This window comes from Coloeus monedula, assembly GCF_965178545.1.
Source record: "Coloeus monedula genome assembly, chromosome: 18".
Taxonomy (NCBI): domain Eukaryota; kingdom Metazoa; phylum Chordata; class Aves; order Passeriformes; family Corvidae; genus Coloeus; species Coloeus monedula.
In genome coordinates, this window is record NC_138798.1 from 8447507 (window position 1) to 8468516 (window position 21010).

A 21010-nucleotide genomic window follows, 5' to 3' on the forward strand; every position below is an offset into this window, starting at 1 on the left:
GTCAAAGTAAGGGATTTTTGCATCACAGGCCTGGCCATTCAGTGAGGAGATGAAGGACAGAAGTTTATATTGTACCCAACTGTAGTTTGTCTTTATTGTTCTATAAAAATTTTACAAGACTTGAATGGACTTAGATAATTTCTAGTGGTTTCAAATAAATTTTCATGATAGTTGGTTTGATTTTTTTTTCTTGTACATCATATATTTATTGTGCTGTATTTTGGGTTACACTGTCATTAGTGTTATGCATTGCTATTTGTCACTGTGTCTGTAGGAATAAATACAGTTGCTAGACCTTTTTATTTAAAAAAAAAAAGTTGAATTTTAAAAAAATGTGTAATTAGATATGTAATAAGCTGAAGGAGAACAAAATACAGTGTTTCTTTTAATTCTGAGTGATTTAACTTTGTCTTACCTAGATGAAGAAAAAGCAAAATTAGATCCATCTTACTATTTGAAAAATACAAATACAGAGACCCGAGAGACTTTACTGGAGCTTTATAAGGAATTCAAAGGCGATGATATTTTAGCAGCTACTATGAAGGCTCCTGAAAAGAAGAAAGTGGATAAGCTGAATGCAGTAAGTTGACTCAATCTGTAGTTTGGTACTGGTTGACTTCTTCAAGAATGGTAATAGTTGTTTTTCTTCTTAGAGGCCGTATTGCAGTATAAACAAACACTGCTCCTTCTGTTTTCTCTCACACAGAAATTTGTCATAGATGAAAATATGAGAATCATATCAGGATTCCTTAGACATGCATAGTATATGTCAGTGAGTTTCTATTTGTTAAATCATTGCAAATCAACCTAAACATTTGAGAAGTGGAGCACAGTAAGAAGGAAGAATCCTTATGATGTGGTTATGTATGTGTTGGCAGAACCTTTTTCCCAGGTTGTAATCTCTCACTCTGAGTTTGTTTATCATTGCTTCCTGCATTTATTGGCAGAGAGAGCACACTGTAAGGGTAGTGCAAGTGAATAATTTCTAGTGTGGGCAAATACATAAATCATCCACAGCTGCTCCTCCATTTTTTTTTCCACTGGAATGCAGGGGTTTAGTGGAATATTTTAAAGAATGTTCTTCCAGGTGCATGCTCATGGTTGTTAAGAGAAACAATTCATCTGCATCTAGATTTCCTACATCAAAGGCTGTTTGAAATGGGCAAGAGAGTATTCTTCTGTCCTTTAATAATTCTGGAATGTGTGTGCCTACTGGCTTTGATTACCCTTACATGAAAACTAATAGCAGTGCACCATACAGCTTTTAATGAGAGGGCTTAGGGACAGATTAGGGAATGCATGGGACCAAGGAGTAGGATCACAAATGCCCCCTTTTTTGAGACATTGTAGTGTTACAAAAAAAAAAAATTAGTAAGGAGGAGAAAAAAGAGGGCAGAGGCAAGGATGTGCTCTACACATGTTGGGGAATTGGGATTGTCAGCTTATGACGTGGATGGGCATAGCTGTAAACTTGCTTAGGATGCAGGGAAACCTTATGGAATGAGCACTGACCTGGCCTGGACTCCTTACAGGCATTTCCCTGGAACTGCTAAACTTGTCTCTGGGTTTATTAGCTCTTTGTAATTTACTTCAAAATCCATGTGTGACATTAACATCTCCCATCTGCAGAATTACAGAGCTCAAAATAGACCTTGGGAACCAGGGGACGGTGCCTTTACATGCAGCAGGGCCGGCTGTGGGAGGGGGCTGATTTGCTCTCCCCCACAGCATCTCTGTGGTTCACTGGATTTTCCTTCCACTCACTCAGCAGCACTGGAGACTTCTACAGATGTCTTGGCAGAAGTACTCCTTGCCTATCTCCACCCATGGACATACAAATAAATTCTGATAATAGAATCTTTGCATAGTGATATATTAAACTGTAGTGGAAGCACTAAGCCCCTTTGGCTCAGTGCATGAGCAGCCTTTACTACAGTTTCATCAGAGCAAATCTAGGCAACAGATGGAGAATTATCACTGTGCTGGGTATTTGTTTCTTTCAGTAGGAGCTAGAGCAGAAAGTCTGCCTTCAGAAGGATGACATTGTTTCTAATGCTTGTATAGTATCTTTGGTAGACAAATTCTAAGATCTAATGTCTTTTTCTCTTGCTTTTTCCTCTGCAAACAGGCTCACTATTCCACTGGAGCTGTAAGTGCTTCCTTCACCTCCACTGCAATGGTGCCTGAAACTACCCATGAAGCAGGTACCAGAACTACCTACCTACCAGCTGTTTATTTACTTCCCAGTTTTAAAGTGTGCTCCTTAGCACCCATACATGTATGAGGACTGAAGGAATGCATTGGTAATTGGTCAGTACTGATGCCATGGAAATGTGTTCCCAGACTAGATATATCCTTACTTTCCAGTGAGCTTATTCTGAAAATAATGGAGCAATTATGATCTAGCTTTGGCTTTGAATGACAGGTACTTCTTTTGAACGGAAATTAATGAGATATTTCTATGCCCAGGGATGACAAAGTGACATATCCCCTTTTCTAAGTTAGGAATGAAATATCTCTCCTCAAATACCGTACAAAATCTTGCCCACCTTTTTGGCCTACCCTGGTATTGGTTAGAACAACAGCAAATTTTGTGGTGGTAACTTTTAGTTTACTGCTTTTCAAGGTTACACAAAAATGCATTTTAATGCAATAAAGTTTTCCTTTTATTCTCCAGCCTAATCACAAATGTATAAGATTTACTTAGTTTGGATATTGGTTAAATAACTGAGTCATTAGTATTTCCAGTTGGCAAAATTGGGCACTAAAATTTAGATGTCATATACTTAATCAAAGATTGAACGCATTGCTAAAACTGCGTTTACCAAATTCAGTTCCTTTACTTGGTAAGTTACAGTGATCTGCAGGTGGCTGAGTATAGAAAATATCTGTCTAACTGGACATTTTGACAAAATGGGAATGGAAACACCATAGATTGATCCTTTGGTTTGACTTACCAGTAATGTCTCCAGTAACAGCTTCAGTTGTTTTCAGAACTGGGTAGGTCTCTGTATGTCAGCAGTTTGTGGTTGACTGATGATTACCTGCTTGGCTTCCAGCACAAGAAGCAATTTGATTTCAAAGTTTGTGGTTGATAGATGTTGCTTGAAAATTATAGTTTGTAATACTGAATGCTTCTGGGATTTAAAATATAGATTATTTGGTTGGTTCTCAAAGAGTTGGTGGTTTACTATAATGGAAAGTGTTTTGCACAGAGATTAATGCGAGGATATCATAGATGAATTGCAGAGTAGGATCCCTCAAGACCCAGTACGCCAGGAGAAGGGGTCAGACAGTAGAATCTATGAGTTGTTTACTGATGATTTCTAAAGATCAATGAGTAAGCTTACAGAGAGCTAATTACTGTCTTTTGCTTTGATATAGCTGCTATTGAAGAAGATGTTGTGAGATACCAGTATGTGAAGAAGAAGGGATATGTGCGACTTCACACTAATAAAGGAGACCTAAACTTGGAGCTGCACTGTGATATGGTACTGTGCCCCATACTATGAATCTCTGTAGATAACCACCAGAATTGGAGCTGACAGTGGAAATGTCCAAAGAAAGGAATAATGTGTAGTTGCAGTAGATACAGATAGATAACTAGCTTCTAGTTCTTTTGGTGTATTTTCATATATACACAAAACTATGTTGTTAAACCTCTATTTAATTTTATTTATAATACTATATATAAAAATTTATATATATATATATATATATATATATATAAATGAATTAACTATATATCTTTATATGTGTAAGTGTTCTCTGTAAGTAGTCCCATCATTTTAGTGGACTACCTACAATATGCCAAAGTACATGTTTAGAGCTTCAAAGGGTCAGGATTAATGACCCAAACAATGACAAGGAAGGAAGAGAGAAAAGAGAAGGCAGAGCACAGTGAGACAGTGAGGAGGGAGTAATCCAAGGTTACACAGCAGCTTATTGACAGAACCTCACTGAAACCAAGAGCAGTCTGTCAGTCTGCATCCATGTAGTTAAGATCCTCAGAAATATTTAAATTTACTTCTAAAGCCTAAGCTTTATAGAACAAACCTAAATGAAAACCTTAGAATATGTTTTTACTTCCTGTTGTCCCAGTTCTTAAAAGTTCAAGTTTTCAAACACCTTCCCTTTGCCATTAAGAGAAGTTCATTTTAAAAAACAACAGACCGGAGTTTTTTATAGTATATACAGTCTGATTCTGGGGGAACTCAGTGGCTCTTAAAATAATAAACATGGCAAGACTTCTGATAGATGAATGAGTTGTGGTGACAGTGATGTCTCAGACATCACTGCTTGGGTAGTGTGTTTGCTTATTTATTTGTACAGCCACTTCTATAAAAGGAAAAACGTTTTCAAACCTTCGATTGTTTACTGAGATTTTTGTCTCGGGATATTATAGGCCTGAAAGTTGATATTTTAAAAAGTTGAAGGATGTGAATAGGGGTTTAAATGGTAAAACTTCTGTTTCTTGTGAGCCTCACAAAGTTTAAGGGCAGTGATGCTGGGTAGGAGCTGGGGTGCCTGGTGTGAAATCCAGATGTACTGGGAGAATGCATTCATTGTTGTGTGCAAGAAAGAAAAAGGAGCAAACTGCATAAGCCTTCTGGCTTTTCCTTCTGTTCCCTTCTCTCACATGAGTAAGAAGCAAGATAAGTGTAAACATCTCAAGCTGATCTATGCAAACAGCAAGAGAATCTCCACAGCAGCATATCATGTTAGTAATTCTGTAGGTCTCTGTCATCCCTACAGGTGTTTTCCGTGCTCTTAAATAGTAACACTGTAATAAGGCAAAAAGCAGAGGATGTTAGTACAGCAATATTTAGGGGAAGCGACAGAACGAGCAGATTGCATTGAATCATTTGTTTTGCCATATGTTCTCAAACTGGCTCCTGGCTAAAGCAGGCTGACTGCAGCTATTCTTATCAGCGTGGGCTTTTTGGCCACATGTGTGACCAGTGTCACTCAGTCCTCAGGACCCAGCCTCAATTGCTCATTATAAACTTCCTGTATGATATCCATTGTGTTTCCTTTTTTTCCAGATGAATTCCTATTTATCTACCTTTCACACAAAAAGCTTCTTCATGTACACACTGGAAGTGCATGCTGTTTTACACAACCAGACATTCTCAAACACTGGCCTCCAGCCATCTGTTCCTTTGTGTCAATTAAATCTGTGTGAATTAAGCAGACCTTTGGCACTACAGAGGGGAAAAAGATATATATTTAGAATAAATAGGAAAAACTTGCTGCTTTAGGGAGGTGTTCACAACATCCACCTTCGGTCATCATCCTAGGTCTTTGAAATCAGTTCTTTCTGGGAGGCACTTGTTTTTCTCCCTTTACTAAATAAGGAGTTTGTGCTTTCTAACTTTGGTTTTCCTGAATCACACTGAGGTTAGCTCAGTGCAGACAGAGCAAACATCTTACAAACATATAGCACATACAGAGGTCACAAACATATATACAGATCAGCTACAATGAGACTGAAAAACAAAGAAATTGGGGAAGTGCCAAAATTTAAACATTGTTAAACACTTCTAGTTCACCCTGCTTGTGAATATGCATGGCAATAGTCTTAATTAATCATATGCCAAGTTTTTATCAACTTTTCTGCCTTATCCAGTGCACAGGCTGGACCAGTCCTAGGAGCTAATTGGAAGTGGTTTATGTACAGAATTTGGTTTTCCTGTCAAAGCGTAGAATGTGGGTAAGGTCCTTGAATGCCGTCAGGGGGAACAGGACTGTACCATAATGCTCACTCAAAGTGCACAGGGGTTTTTTTTAATTGCTCAGGGATATCCTGTGCTCTGGTTGTTATGGAAGCCACCCTGGCAGTGATCATATTTTCCCAGTACTGGAAGTATATGATTGTGAAATGCTTAAGGAAGCTTGAGGATGATGTTGCTGTATAAATATGACAGATAAATACCTGTGTCCAGAGGTAGGACTTGCAACATTTAAATTACATTTCAAAATAGTCTTATGTTTAGATTTCAATACATGCTTTGAGGTGAAGTCTCTTCACTAAAATAGAGAGCAGCAAGTGACATACTCGCTATCTTAAATGGTGTGTGTACTGAATTTTCAGTTGGATTTTCATGCCTCTTGTCTGTGTTTAAGCAAAATATTCTTGCAGTTCTGCTGTCAACACTCTGCACTGCTTCTTAAATCTGCCCAGTATCTGTTGCCTTCAATACTCTCCTTGGGTGCTCATTCCCTGTCCCTTCACAGCTCTGTTGTCTCCTTTCTTTCCCATTTTTTGTGAGCTGTTTGGCAGTATAAATTGTCTGTAGCTCAGTATATATGTACATGTGGAAACCTTTGTTTAAAAATAAATATAGTGTTCTTCATATACTAGTACTTTAAGGTGCCAGTCAATAAGATTGATAGTGATGAAGTTCATCCTAGCACCAAAAACCTAATCAAGAAATGTTTTGTATTGATCCAGAGCAGGAAATCAGTGTTGCAGTGTGATTGAAGTCATCAGTTACTTTGTGACAGGATTCAGAAAGAGCATGAAATAGGACTAGAATCCAGATATTTTCAGTGTTTGAAATCACTTGTTCAGAGCACCAGAAACTTCACTTAGGTTCCAGAAGGATGATGTGTGGTTTAAATCACTGACCTGAAAAAAGGCAATAAAAAGACTTTGGAAGATAAGCTGGATTTTTTCCCACCCTTTTGAATTTGTGCCTCAGATGAGCAAAGGTACAGTACCCTTCTCTCTTGGGATCATTGCAATGTGCCTACTGCTTTTTTTTGGTCATTTGTTTTTCTTCCAATCCTCCTATTCAGATACAGTATGTTCCTCCTAATGGGAACTAATCAGATGGCCATTGGTAGGGATGTTTTCCAGGAAGCTGAGATCAGCTGTGCATAAGCAACATTTGTTGTATATACTAATTGGATAAAAATTTACAAAAATTCTACTTGCCAGAAGTAATTCTGGAAACTACAGAAGATGTAACAACATCCAACAAGTGTTATTCTTTCAGTTTTAGTCTTATGCATGTCAAACACGTAAATTCTGAAGAAATAACTGATGAAAGGCAATTAATATAATTTCTTGTATTTTATTTACTGTGATTTTTGTAGTCTCCTCGAGTTCTTTTAGCTGCTTTAATCAGGGTGTTGCTGGGAACAGCTGCATATTATCCATGTGTATTCTACTGTATTAGTCACTATAGTGATGGAGTTATACCTTGTAGGTGGTGGAGCAACCATTTTAAAAAATATATATCTACATATGAATAAATATGTAAATATAATGCTCCCAAAGATCCTGTCAAAATGATGAACACGTGGTTTGATGTTCTATCTCCCTTCTCTACTGCGTGGGTCCTCTGCATACAAGTGGTCACTGGGGTGATGATCTGGTGATTCAGCACATGCCAAGAGCTGTAATCAAATACTTACCTGTAGCTGCCATGGCAGGTTTTATAAATCCACTTGTCTCCCTCAGGTTTAATACTTTAAGGTTTAAGGGCAAGATGGCAAAACAAAGAAGAATGTGAGATGGATTTCAAAGCTCCATCTGACACTCCACAAATGCTTTTTGATGTTTTAGGGCCTGGCAAACTCTGCTTAATAAAGATGTCTTGGCATAGCTTTCCAAAGAAGCTGTTACTCTACAAACATTGATGTTTTAATCTTTTTAGGCCTTCTGACCTGTTAAATATGCCTGTGATCTATAAATGTGTAATCCAGCCCCTGGTCTTTGAAATCATCTCTCCTTTTGTGTGAGGGACTGTTCTGAAGATCAGAATCCTGTAAACTTCTTATCCATTTCCAGTGCCAAAGAAGTGAGTTGCTGAAAAAATCCTTTGACCTCCTGGCATGATGAGGTTCTCCAGTCTTCCCGAATCTCTCATTTTCTTTCTGATTTAAACCTCCATTCTAGTTGCTTTCTGTCAACATGATAATGGCACTGTCTGGGAAATAACTGGCTGATGTTTCACCAGTATCTGTTCACTCGATAATAGGATCAGAGGGATGAAATACAGTGGTCTTGGCATGGTTGTAATGGCTTATTTAATATTTTTTCACTAAAATAGGCAATTATGGGAAGAGCTGCAACTCTCAACTTTGAGAGTTCTTGTCAGCAGAAGCTAAGAACAAAGCTGTGATCTTCCAGTAGAAGAAGAGCTGGATAAAAATTGTTAGAGAGGATGTTGTTACTTCTTGGTGTGCTTTTTCGTCAAAGTGGTACAATAGCAGGCAGATCTATTGCTCTTTGGGGCTGAGAGGAGGATGGCTCTGTGCAGCCATCTTGATGAACAGGTCAACTTCTAGGTTGTTCTAAGTGATTGGAAGCTGATATTTTAATAGTTTTAACTTTGGGGGCATAACACTCTATCCTGGTTTAACTCCAGTCAGCAACTAAGCCTCACACAGCCACTCACTCCCCAACCAGTGGGATGGGGGAGAGGATCAGAAAAGGGGAAAACTTGTGGGCTGAGGTAATGGCAGTTTAACAAGTAAAGCAAAAGCTGCACACACAAGCAGAGCAAAATAAGGAATTAATTCACCATTTCCCAAGGGCAGGCTGGTGTCCAGCCATCCCCAGGAAAGCTGGGCTCCATCACCATAATGTTTACTTGGGAAGACAAACATCATCCTTTTGAATGTCCCACCTTCCTCCTTATTCCCGCAGCTTTACATGCTGAGCCACCTCCCCATGAACCTGTCCCTGCTGCCCCAGGCTGTCTGTGTCTTTTCCTGGCAGCCTTTGGCACGGAGTAATTGGTGGAAAGGCATTTTGCACATTTGGACCCTTTCTGCCTCCCCAGCTGCCCTGGCGAGCTGGTTCTGGGAAGGGAATTGATTGTTATTGGATCATGCCCCTTGATTTTTGACATTTGCAGATATGAGGTGCAGACATGAGGTGCAGACATCCCATACCAGCTGTGTCTGCCACTTAGTGATCCCAAACCCCGAGCATGAGGTGGATGGTTTGGAGTTACACAGCTGCTGGTCTTCATCTTTCTCTGACGTGTTTCTTGTTTGTACCTTGGCTGCTCTGATGAGAGTGCGGTAACCTTGGGAGGTTGACAGCTACGAGAGCTTCTCTGTCTAGTGTGGAAGTTGTTACAAGTTACATCTTCTGAAAAGGTGGAATTTATGTGCAGGCAGTTGCAGATTGATGAAGTGCCAGGGAGCTGCCATGGGATCTGCATTACTCCAAGTTTTAAGCTGCTGGAGGTTGCTTGAGTGCATCCTCATTTAGACTGTACCTACTTGTGCTGTCCTGCTTACCAGTCCATCCTTATCAGCACCCAGCCCTGCACTGTGCTCTCTGACAAGCTCCTTAACCCTTGGGTGTCGACAAATATGGATGGGTCAGTGGGGTGGGGAGAGGATTGTTTTCTTTTCTACCACTGCAGTAAATGTAAATACAAGTTAGAGGAAAAGTAGTAACTGTGGCTGACTCTGCCTCTGGAGAACTAGTAGTTAACATTGACAAATTAGATGAGTGAACTAGATGCCTTGTTTAATTTGAGTTGTGCTCAGCTAAACTGATTGATTGTTCCTGTGTTTGCAAAAATGTGAGAAGTAAAACTGAAGTGTGTCATCTTTTTACTGGCATCTTGTCTAAGCTGAGCATCTTGCTTAGACTTCAAAAAAGTTTTCAGTAGCATCATGAACGTCAGTATTGTGGAATTAGATGCCTTTTTAAAGTGAAATTTAGCTATCTGCTGAAGTCTTTGCTAAATAGCTGATTAAATTACAGTGAGTTTCTGCGTAATGAGAATGCATTAATTCTGCTCTTTGTTCTAAGCGAACTTGGAGGCTTTGAGGTAGCAAAATAGGCAAATATTTACTATCAAGTCAACAATCTATTACCCAAGGCATAGTTAGCTTGTTCTGATTCTTTTTTATTATCAGTAGGAGTCTGGCTGAGTGTTTTACCCCACAGTGCCCCAATGCTTTCATGTTTCCCAGTGCTCATTCTCTGGAACTGTGCTCTTCTGATCACAGATCACAAATTGCCCGAACGCGTTTGCTCGTGGTATAACCAGACTGAGAATTGTGTGCCTTAGATGAACTGTGGCTTTCTTGAACTGAACCACCATAGGCAGCTGTTGTTTGCCACCATCACCTGTCACTGGCTCAGTCCCTCTCGCACACTGGGGAGCTGTTAGCAGGAAAGTGGAGCTGGCAAGGAGTGGTGTTTAGGTCTGGAGTAAACGTTTCTTCTCTAGGAAATGTCATGGGCTTCCCACAGTGAAATTCTTCCTATGCTCTTGCAGTGGGCTTTGTGGAGTTTGGGGTTTTCTTGTCCCTCTTGCTGTGAAACAAATGGAATGTGCTCATAGTTCATTGGTGCAAAGTGAAATGGGGTAGTTTAACTGGCCTTCCAGAACAGTGTTGGACACTGAAACATTTATATGTCCAGTTTCTTTCCATGGCTTGGAGGAGGGAACAGACACTTGCACCTGATAGATGGTGACTCCTGAAATTGTACCATTACAGTTAGCTCTGACTAAGCCCCAAATAAAGCCAAGCTTTTATTGCTGAGTTCTCGTCTGTGTGATGGGTGGGCTGAGTACTACAGATTGAAAGGTTGGGGGAAACTGAGTTTAAACCTTACCAAATCACCTCTTCATGGGCTCACGCTGAATGAACAATTACAAGATTGAAAATGTTCTATGTGAAAGTACGTAAATGGATTAAAGCAAAACAAAATCCACCTTGCATTTTAAAGGAGATCTATGTTAGGAAAATGGAAGGCTTTGTTTGAAGCTTTAGAAATTTCCATCACTTGTTCATGCCTCTTAGTAGCAGGATTCTGGCATTTGTGTGATAAGATAAAGGCTGTAGAATGCAATTTTAATTTGAGAGGAATGAGCTTTTCATTATTTCCTGCTTTGAAACATAGGGTTAATGAGCATATAGCAAGGCTCTGTAGTTTAGTCCCACTACTACAGTTCATCCAATTTAGAGAGAAAAAAAGAAATAAAAGGGAAGTGGAATTAGCACAAGAAAATTATACAGATGTGCAAATGACAGGTTCTGAATGCTTAGTGTGAAATTTCCCTTCAAGGTTCATGCACATCCTCAAGGGATGGAGCATTTTGAAATGATTAGCTCTTCACATAGTAAAGCCTTTTTCCTCGCAGTCATGGCAACAACTCAGGAGCTCTCCCCTCTTTTCCCATCTCCTGCACCTTGGCAACAGGAGTGCTGCAGGTTTTTCATCTCCTCCTGTTTGGTTCTTCGCTGCCCAGTACAGATTCTGAGTTAAGGTAACTTTTACAAATGTAATGACCCATTGTAACTAATGAGAAAGGACAGCTGCAGACTGGTTGGTCCCACCCTACAGGTCTCGGGATAAAGCAGGAGAGATGAATTTTACCTGGCTTGGAGCCACCCTTGCTGGCAAAATGGAAACTGAAATTGGCTCGGATAAAAGCTGCATTTATCCTAGAAGTTTGTAGTAAGCAGTTAGGGGTTTTTTTCTGTTTTGCTTTGGTTTTCTAAATTGTATATTCCTTTCTTCAGTGTTCACCCAGTATTGTGATTTCACAGTCTTCTGTCACTGCTATTTTTGCAGGGTCATTCTTTGTAGCAATCTCTTTAACTCTGAAATTTGTCTGGGCATAGTAACTGGTAGAGTGCTGGTGTTTCCATGCAGAGTTACCTACTAAGTGTGTTAGCTAAATGGAGACTTAAACCTACTTAGAAAACCATTGGGCTGTGGCCCCATTAAATATATATATCTGTGAGCCAAGCAAAGCATTTGTGGCATCTTCTGGGATAAGTACTCTTCTGGATTCCTGTCTCAAAGCATTTATTAAAATTTTACTGCTTGTCTTGGGTGTGAATTTTCAGCAGTTGAAAGACAGTTATCTGGCATCTACAAAATAAATAGGGAGTGCACAGTTGGAGCAGGTGACTCATTTTGGTATAAATAAGATTTTTTTCTTACGATTTGTCATTTGGAAAGAGAAGTGTCTTTAAGCTGAAGGACATCATAGAGACACTGCATTCACTTACATGGTCCCAACTTGACCTAAGAAAAGGAGGATTTCTCAGGGCTGTCCTGCCACACTCTTTAGTCAGAAACCTTCCACAATTTTAAAATTTTCCTTTTTAGGACTATCACTGCATCATTCTGAGAAGATATTGCAGTAGGTTTAAAGCAATGTTTTCTGTTGGTGGGTTTCAGATCAGGTTAACACGGTGGCATTTTTCCCTCAACTTCCTTGCATATAGGTCTAAGTCATAGTCAGCAGAATAAAATAATTTAAGTCATTTCTGCTTAATGTAAAAGGGATAAAGAGGGAAAAGTTAGCTGTTGCTGTTGAGGCCAGTTTAAGACAAAACCAGCCAGAACTAAACAGAGAGCCTGAAGCACAGAGTCAGTGGTGAGACAACAAGAAACCGGCGTTACCTCCTGCATTTCCAGGTGCCTTGACCATCCCCTCCTCCTTCAGAAATGGTATGAGGCAAGTGGTGTGCAGGAAGTTTCTGAAGAAGGAGACAGCTTTGCATTCAGAGACTGGGAGTCTAACATCTGCCACAAGATCTTACATCAAATAACAAAGTCAGGTTTGTGTATGTGTGTTTATCATCAGTGTTTGTAGCTGGAACAAAGACTTCAAAGACTGGCCTTGTTTGTATGGTCAGTGCAGAGCACAACTTCATTACTGAGGATCTGCACCTTCCCCATAAACCTCAAGCCTTTTTTCTCCTGGTTTGGACAGAATGCTCCTTTTTAAAAATCCCTGAAATGTGCTTGGCAGTGTTAGATTTGGCAAGAACATTAACTGCTTTGAATAAATCAGATAATCTGAGCCAGATATTCTAGACCTACTGCATGACTGAAACTGGGGTTTATTACTGATTAAATGCAAATCTTCTTATTTGTGTCTACTAAAAAGCACTGTAAAAGGTAGTGGTAATGTTGCTAAGGAACTGTTTACCTGCCAAATGTATCTCTGTGATGCATGAGGTGACCATGGGAACCAATTTGGTGGCAATTATTTAAAGAAAACCTTGCAGTGGAATGATTATTGCATGTATACTGAATATTTCTGAAGTTGCATTTGAAAAGCTTATTTCTGGGAAAGGGTATAATAGCTAGAAATCCATTTAGAGAGAAGGGTCAGCACAGGTCTTGCATAAAAAATACATTACCAGAGCCAGGTTTTTTGATGTATATTTTATAATCATGTTTTGAAAATAAATAGGAAATCTGTATTGGGTTATCAACTTTGTGCAAATTTAAAATGGTTTGGTGTCTATTCCTAGGGGACTCAGTCTTTTGCCTGGTTTCATTTTTTGTAAAAAAATAATTACATGTTGCTATATTCCCCCTCGAGAACTTATTAACTATGTCTCTCTCTCCAAAGAGTGCTTGGCTCTCATGAGATAAAGTGCCTTAGGCTAAAAGCTGCTGATTCCATTTCTGATTCATAAAGAAATTTTTTTAACTTATTTTTATCCTTACTGACATTTTTCACAAGTAATAACTAATAGCAAAACACTAGGATCAAGGATGTTATGATATTGTCTTACAAAGGAAGCATGTGCTGCACAAGTGATTCTTCAGTAGTTGAATTTTACTAGAGAGGTTAAGTACAAAGATTATTTTAAAGCATGTATGTTGAATTCAAAGGAAAAGAATTCACATTGACTATAAACATTGAAGAAGTAGGAAAACCTCCTGTTACTTGATACAATTTTAATGGAATATAGTTATTTATGAGTTGCCCTCAGGATGCCACCAAAATACGTGTCTTGGTGACATTCTACCATAAAGCCATTATGGTACCACTACCATTTAGCTCAGTAATGAATTCTGTAGGAAATCTGAAATAATGGCTGGTGTAAGATTAGAATTTGCTAATTTTTTCACTTATGGCCCAGCTGACAACTGTCATCTGAGTAGAGTAATTAAGAAGGAATCAATATAGAGAATTTGTAATGATGGGTACAGTTTGTTTGGAAAATTAAGAGACATTTCAGTGTAAATAAAGAGGGATGAGAATGATTGTGTTTCAGATGAGAAAATACAGAAACTGAAGTTCTGTCGGGTTCGACATGAATACTTGTATGGACTGGCTTTTCAAGACATAGAGATTATTTCATCCTTAAATTATTATAATCAGGCTGGCCTTGGATTTTTTGCTTTTAAGTCACATCAGGTTGCATGGCTCAGTCTCTGTTTCTCAGCAGCTCCCAGACCAAGAGTGATGTCACACCAATGCAAAGTGAATCAGTGCCTTTCACAAAAACAGTCTTGTGTGTCTTCACTTACAGCCATTGCAGCTCATACTGGGGCTTTACTTGCCAGCACATACAACAATAAGGATATTTTTAAGGCCTGTAAGAACTCAGTTAGATGTATTCTTTTGTAAAACTGGAATAGATTTATGCACATAATCCACAGTGGGGCTGGAAAACATGTCCAAGTATAGAAAACAGGCTGTTTCTGGACTTGTGTTTGTATGTCTGAAGGTATTTTAGTATTGCAGGGAAGAAAATCCATACAATTACAGTGGAAGGATGATTAGGTGGACAGTAAAGTTTTTCAGAAGGTACTGTTTGAATATCATGGCTCATAAATTCACTAAATAACTTTAATTTGCACTGTAAAAGTGAATTAGAAGTTGGCAGTCTATTTATATATCTTTTTTTTTTATTTAGAGTTTTGAAAATGATTTGGTTTTTTTTATTTTTCCTGTGTTCCAGTGACTTGGGTCAGTCCCATTGTTACTTCCAAGTGGTGAAGAGGACTGAATGCTTCTCTTCCAGTTGACTTCAATGTGCTTACTTTGAAATAGTGGAGCAGAGAAGTCAGGTTTTTTCTCACTCTGTAAATTAACATTTTTCAGTGCTAGAAACCCGTTTGGAACAGGATTGTGATGCACTGCTGGAACTAAGTTACTTGCAAGTCTTTGAGCTTACCTGTGTTCACCATCATGATGTCAGCTGGGAACTCCCGTTACCTGAGCTAATGTTCAACATTTCTTTGTGCTAATTGGAACATCTGAGTTTAATTTATTTAACACAGTGTGTGTCTCTCTAGTGTACCTTAAAAGAACATATATTACAGGCTGTTTTCTGTAGACAGAGCCTCCGTCCTCCTTGAGTCCTGCATGTTTGTTTCTTTGGAAGGCACAAATGAAAAGTGATTCTTGCAACCACTGTCATGATTGTTGAAAGGTTGTGCTTAATTAAAACTTCCTGTTGTCTTTCAGACACCCCGAACATGTGAAAACTTTATCAAATTGTGCAAGAAGAACTATTATGATGGAACAATTTTTCACCGATCAATTCGGAATTTTGTGGTGAGTGTTAAAAAACTCCTGTGTAATGCACAATATCTGATGTACTCAAAATATCAGATACATTTAATTTACCTCAGGTTTAGGTTTTTCCATGCATGACAACTTGCACTAGATGTATATTAAATATACCTTCAGAATTAGGGTTGTCATAACCTATGCCATGTGTCCTTACTGGTCTTACTAACAATTGTCTCTGACTAATGTTGTCACTCAGAACATCACTGCATTCAGCACTGCATTTGCTGGTGTTCCAGACAAAGCCTTGAAGAGTCATTGCCTTGGCTCTTGTTATCTTCCCCAAGATGTGGGTGGGTGGTTAATAAACAGAAGGAGAGAGAGGGAAATGCTAATTTGGATAAGTAATTCTGTGGCCTGTTGAAATCCCATTCAGATGAAACTTAAGCAAGCATCTGAATTTCTATTTCCTTTCCTAGTGTGCTCCAGCACTGGGTGCCCAGGCTTTCTTGTGAAGGAGTTAAAGAGCACCTTGTGTTCCTGAATGTGTCTTTGGTAGTCAAAGATCTTTATTTACAGAGTTACAGTCCAGGCAGCTTAGGATATTGTAGCTGCTCTGTAACTTCCTTTCAGAAGAATTAACAACCTGATCCTGAAGACAGAGCACATCTCACAGAGAACATCACTGGATGTTACATTCCATCCTGTCATCCTACAAAAACCTTTCTTTCTTTTGACAGCCCTGTATATCTCAGTTCATAGTTAAATTCACAACTAAAATTGTCCTTCTGTGCTATTTCTTTGAAACTGGTTGTGTCACTCTCCCTCCACTGGCATTAGAGTATTGAATATTATTTCTGTAGGTCCTGCATGTACAGCGATTAATACAGGTAATTAATTTTGTTACTGAAATATTGGTTTCACATGAGGATTTTTCCTACTGAAGATAGTGAGTGGGATACAGATTCAGATACAAAAAATATTCCATATTCCCTCTTTTCTTGCCTTCCCATCTTGTGGAGGGTTGGTAGCAAAACGTAAAGCCTTTTCAGTTCCAAAAGCAGTGCATCCTCAGTTTAAAAGCAGGTTCTGATTCAGCACATAATAAAAAGGATGATCTGGTTAACTCATTTGAGACTGGTTATTTTCCCTATTTACCCATAAAAGACCTATTATTTTTATAAAACTGCCATTCTGCTTATGGATAAGCAATGCCGGGGATGACAACCAGCTGATAAAGGCAGCTCCAAATAAGTAGTAATGGTTTCCTTGTTGCTGACTTGTCAACATGACACAGTATAGAAGGCAGAAAATTGAGCAGAATTGGCTTTTATGGTTTGTATTTGATGTCTTTCACACAGACACATATGTAAAATCGATTTCATTTTAATTCTGCAGATCCAAGGAGGTGATCCGACTGGAACAGGAACAGGTGAGGTTAAGTTTGAGTCAAGTAAACTGTTCTCACTTCATGGGCTCGGTTGCTAGATTTACTTCCAGACAATTTTAATTTAAAATTCTCTAAATTATGATATGTGGTACATTGTGTTTACTTTAAAACGAAGGTTTCATTAATATATTTTTATGAGCATGTTGACTATGTTCAAAATTTCATCTGTATATTCTCAGTCTAAAGCTTGGGCACTCTTCCATGCAGAAGTCTTGCAGTTCTTGCTTCCTTATTCTTTCAGAAAATAAATAAATGAAAACTGTAATGGTTTTACAGCTGATCTTCCAGGGCAAAAAACAAAGGAAGAAACACATTCATGCAAAGTTGCTTTCAAATTCAGTGTTAATGAAATACTCGAGACCTGCCTTGGAATTGGTGATTGGCCAGACACCATCTGTTCTCCCAGCTAGTTGCCTTATAAAGCCCATGCTGCTCTTTTTCTGACTTTTAGGGATCCCTGTTACAAAATTCTTCCACCTGTTCTTTCTCCCTTAGTTGGAGATCTGGTAACAGTCATATCAGGAATGGTCAGGAGGCAGAGCAGTTGAAGGGTGTCAGAGCATTGCCCACCACAGGAGATGTGTCATGTAATACCTCTGGTCACTGCTGTAAATTTGCTCATTTTCCACTTGCACCTTGTATCTGCCCACTTGAGGCTGTCACCAGCATACCCAGCTCCTCACCTGCTTAAATACTTTAGCTCTATTTGCTTTGTAAATAATGTTAGTGTGAGTTGCTCAACAGCTTTTCTTGTAGTGTATGTGATAATCAACAGTTGCAGGATTTGAGACTAGTTGAAGGCTCAGTGCTTCGATGGCAAAAACCATTAACAAGAATTGTTACCATCTATGCTTGGACTGTCAAATGCAATTTGATTTTTTTATAAGGAAAGTTTTGGTTCAAATCCCAAAAGACATAATTAGGAACATCTTTTGAAATGAGAAATTAAAGAGGTGTCAGGAGACAGGAGTGATTTAATGGGTTGACTCAGACACCTCTCACCCTTGCCGGGTGGAGTTCAGATCCTGCTGTGGAATGAAAATTAACTTGCTGGTGTCATTCCTGTTTCTGTTTGTGCAAACAGCAGAATTGCTGTAAGACAGCAGAGTTAACAGGGGCAGAGGACTGGCATCACTGCTGCACTGAAAGGCAAGACTCAGCTCCACTGGCTTTGCCAGTAGGAAGTGAAATGCTAATAAGCACATAGGATGAAAATCCTCCTATGTATATTCTTTCACTTAAAAAAGGGAGTCTAATGACCTCTAGTATTTTCCATCTTGTTTTCCTCCTTGTCATTCTTAATTAAATATGAATATATCGCAGGCAAGATGTCTCGCAAACATCTGTCAGGACTATTAAAGTTCTAATAAAATGAACAGAGTGCACTCAAATAGACATGAGTCTTGCAGATTTTTAGAGACTGGCTGCAATTAGTGTAGAGTCCAAATGGTGCCAATGTCTTCTTTGCATCTGAATGGTTTTTATTTTTTGAAGACAGTTGAATTTTATATGTCCTTACCTAATTGCTTGTTGAATATGATAATATCACAAGAAAGCCTAAATGGAGAGCCTGGTGGGCTGCGAGATTGCTCTTGAACTGTCATGTCTTTGTGTTTAATACTTCAATGAAGCTGCTTAGACAGTTCACAGAGTGCAAGTAGTCTGTCAGGATTTGTTCCTGACTACCAGATAAATCCAGGGCACTTGACTGTGAGGCAGAAATTCCACTTGTGTGTCTCAAGGTAAGAAGATGGCCAGAAGATGTAAGAAGGTGGCCAGATCTGAGCCTTGATGTTCTGTTGGCAGCAGGGCAGCCAGAGGAGGGTTCAGCTCGGCAGCACTGCTTGAGCAGGGCAGATGGACTGATGCTTTCTTGGGCTCCCATGCTGTAAAAAATCTTGCTCCATTGGTTTATGAATTATTAATGTGATTGCAGGCATTCACTTTAGGAAAGCTCTGCAGTGAAGCACTGGGATTCAGTACTTTGTGCCTTTTTTGCCTGTGGCCTGTTTGTAATTTGCAGGATAAATTCCCCTTTTTTATTTCTTCTGCTGGAAGGGATTTCAGTATTTCTTTGACTCACTGCTTCTTAGAAGGGGAAAAAAAAAAGATGCACCTTTGAAAGCTAAAAAAGTCTATAAGATTAAATGGGCTTTAGAAGTAAATAACTTGACTTCTGTAATATCAGAGAAGCATATGAGAACAGAACAGGGCTTTCTTCCCAGATACTTCAATTGGCAATAGGGAGGACTATTTAGAGGTTACCCTTTAAATGTCAATATTATAAACTGTTTCTATTAGAGCCTTTTGTAGGAAGACTTCAGAACAAAAAGAGCATATTTTGTTTCCTCATCGACACAGAACCTTCTGCTTTAACTGATGGTTTCTAGCTAAGATATTTGGCCTTTTTGTTTGTTTTTTGGAAAAAAAAAACCAAAAAACAAACTTTTCCAAACCTATACATGGAAGATGCATTAAGCCTGTATACATTTTTCTTCTATTTATTTAATTATTCCTGTTCATTACTTCAGGAAGTAGAACAGACTGGTTCAAATATCTTTCCACCATTTGGTTTCTGTCATCTGACATTCATCCCATGTGTCAGGGTGTCAGGTTTATGGTTGCAGCCCCCAGATGCTGAGATGATCACCCACTCCATTGCTAACTAAGCCCAGGACTGTTCATCTTCTGGGTGGATTTGGGCACAATTAGTACAACATGACATAAAGTTACTTGTCACATGTACACAGACTGCAACTGTGCTCTTGGCTCACCTGGATTAAGTGTGCTTGTGTTTTGGAAACAGTTCACAGAGGTAAATGTCAAGCTGGTTGTCACTGACCATCCTCTCCCATGGCTACTCTAGCTGAACTGTCCTCTTTGTAAGCAGTACTGACCCTTACTTTGTTGTTTGTTATTCAGCTCCCCAATATGTCCTTTTTGAGTCTCTTTTGGACTGTCATAAAAGTAAATATGACCCAGCAGGCATGTGAAGGACAACTAATTCCTGGTACTCAGCAGTTAGCCTTAGAATGGAGCAGAGCGGAAATTAGCATTATGGCATCTGGGAGCTGAGATACCACCCTGGGAAAAGAGTGGGGAATAGAGTTTTACCTTAGCAGAGCTGTCAGACCTGCACTGCCAGAGCAGTCAGATACACAGTCCTGCAAGGCTGACACTGGTTTGGAGGACCAGACTCATTTTCCTACAGCCTTCAACTTAATGTTTCACAAGACTACTGGGAGAAATTTTATTGCAGTGCAGCAGCTTATTTATTTTCTAACAAAATAACCACCCATAGAGACAGTATTCAGAGCAATAAGCTGAGTCATGGTCATTCTTTGTAATGATTAATTATTTGAAAATGAATTTTAGATTTGTGTTGTATCTCTTTCCCTGCTGTTCATAACGAGTAAGTGGTTGAATGTTGTGAGTAATTCTAACTCATGGTCGTGCAAGTAGAGCAGCTGCTCTGTATTTTCAGTGTTCCAAATAATAGAAGAAAATTTGCATGTAGAAAAAATAGGTTTAATGTCCTAACCCTTTTGTATGAAAAAGGGAAAACTGTATGCAAACCGTCACATTTTCAAAGTAGCACAGGCATTTTTCAGCTACTCTTTCTTGCAGCCTGTTGGAAGGTCTCATGAATCAGCCTGTGATTTATGAATCCAGAAGGGCACAAAGGAGGCACATTATAGCTGTAAAAGTCCAGGATGAAATACCTCTGGTAGATGGGAATTGCATTTTGGTTGGCAGCAAGAAGAGCTCCTCTGAAATGTCAATAGCAAAGGACTCTGGACAAACTTGATCAATGCAATGTGATTTCCTAAGATTGCAAGTTCCTAAACTGTACCAGTTTTAGAGTCCCTTTTCTTGCATGATTTAAGCTCAGCAAAAGGACAAGAGCAAGACCTTTTAATCCAGAATATACTGCTTTTAATCTGCAGCCCCTCTGCAAATCCACTCTCGGGTTTGTGGAGTTGAGTACCATGTCCTGTTATCTGAGAGAGAGAAGCACTTACTGCCTGAGCTAAGGCTTTCATATTTGCAAAATGATTCCAGAATCTCACTTGGAAAGCTCTACAGAAGTGTCAGATGTTATTATGTACCTCGTTGTTCCAAATGACAAGATGAAAATTACAGAAAGTAAGCCATCATTTTTGTGAATCAGAACCCTCCCACTTCCTTACCACTGCTTAGCAATTTTTAAGCCAGAAAAAGGAAGGATTTATTTAAAATCACAACTGTCATGAATTATGATTCCCAGCCCACACCTGGCTTTTGGAATGCTACATTTCTGAAG

The 21010-nt window shown here is 39.1% G+C and overlaps 1 protein-coding gene across 2 annotated transcripts in view; it reads left to right on the forward strand.

Moving 5' to 3' along the window:
* The window catches only part of PPIL2 (peptidylprolyl isomerase like 2), a 67751-nt gene that overhangs the window by 26725 nt on the left and 20016 nt on the right, over positions 1 to 21010 (forward strand). For both annotated transcript variants that reach the window (XR_014226941.1, XM_082293694.1), the window contains exons 10-14: positions 420 to 580; positions 2129 to 2204; positions 3385 to 3491; positions 15213 to 15302; positions 16656 to 16689. Coding sequence is in view for 1 of the 2 variants with exons in the window: in XM_082293694.1 (XP_082149820.1) it covers positions 420 to 580; positions 2129 to 2204; positions 3385 to 3491; positions 15213 to 15302; positions 16656 to 16689 (468 nt within the window). In the remaining variant the exon portion in view is untranslated. The remainder of the gene's footprint in view (positions 1 to 419; positions 581 to 2128; positions 2205 to 3384; positions 3492 to 15212; positions 15303 to 16655; positions 16690 to 21010) is intronic.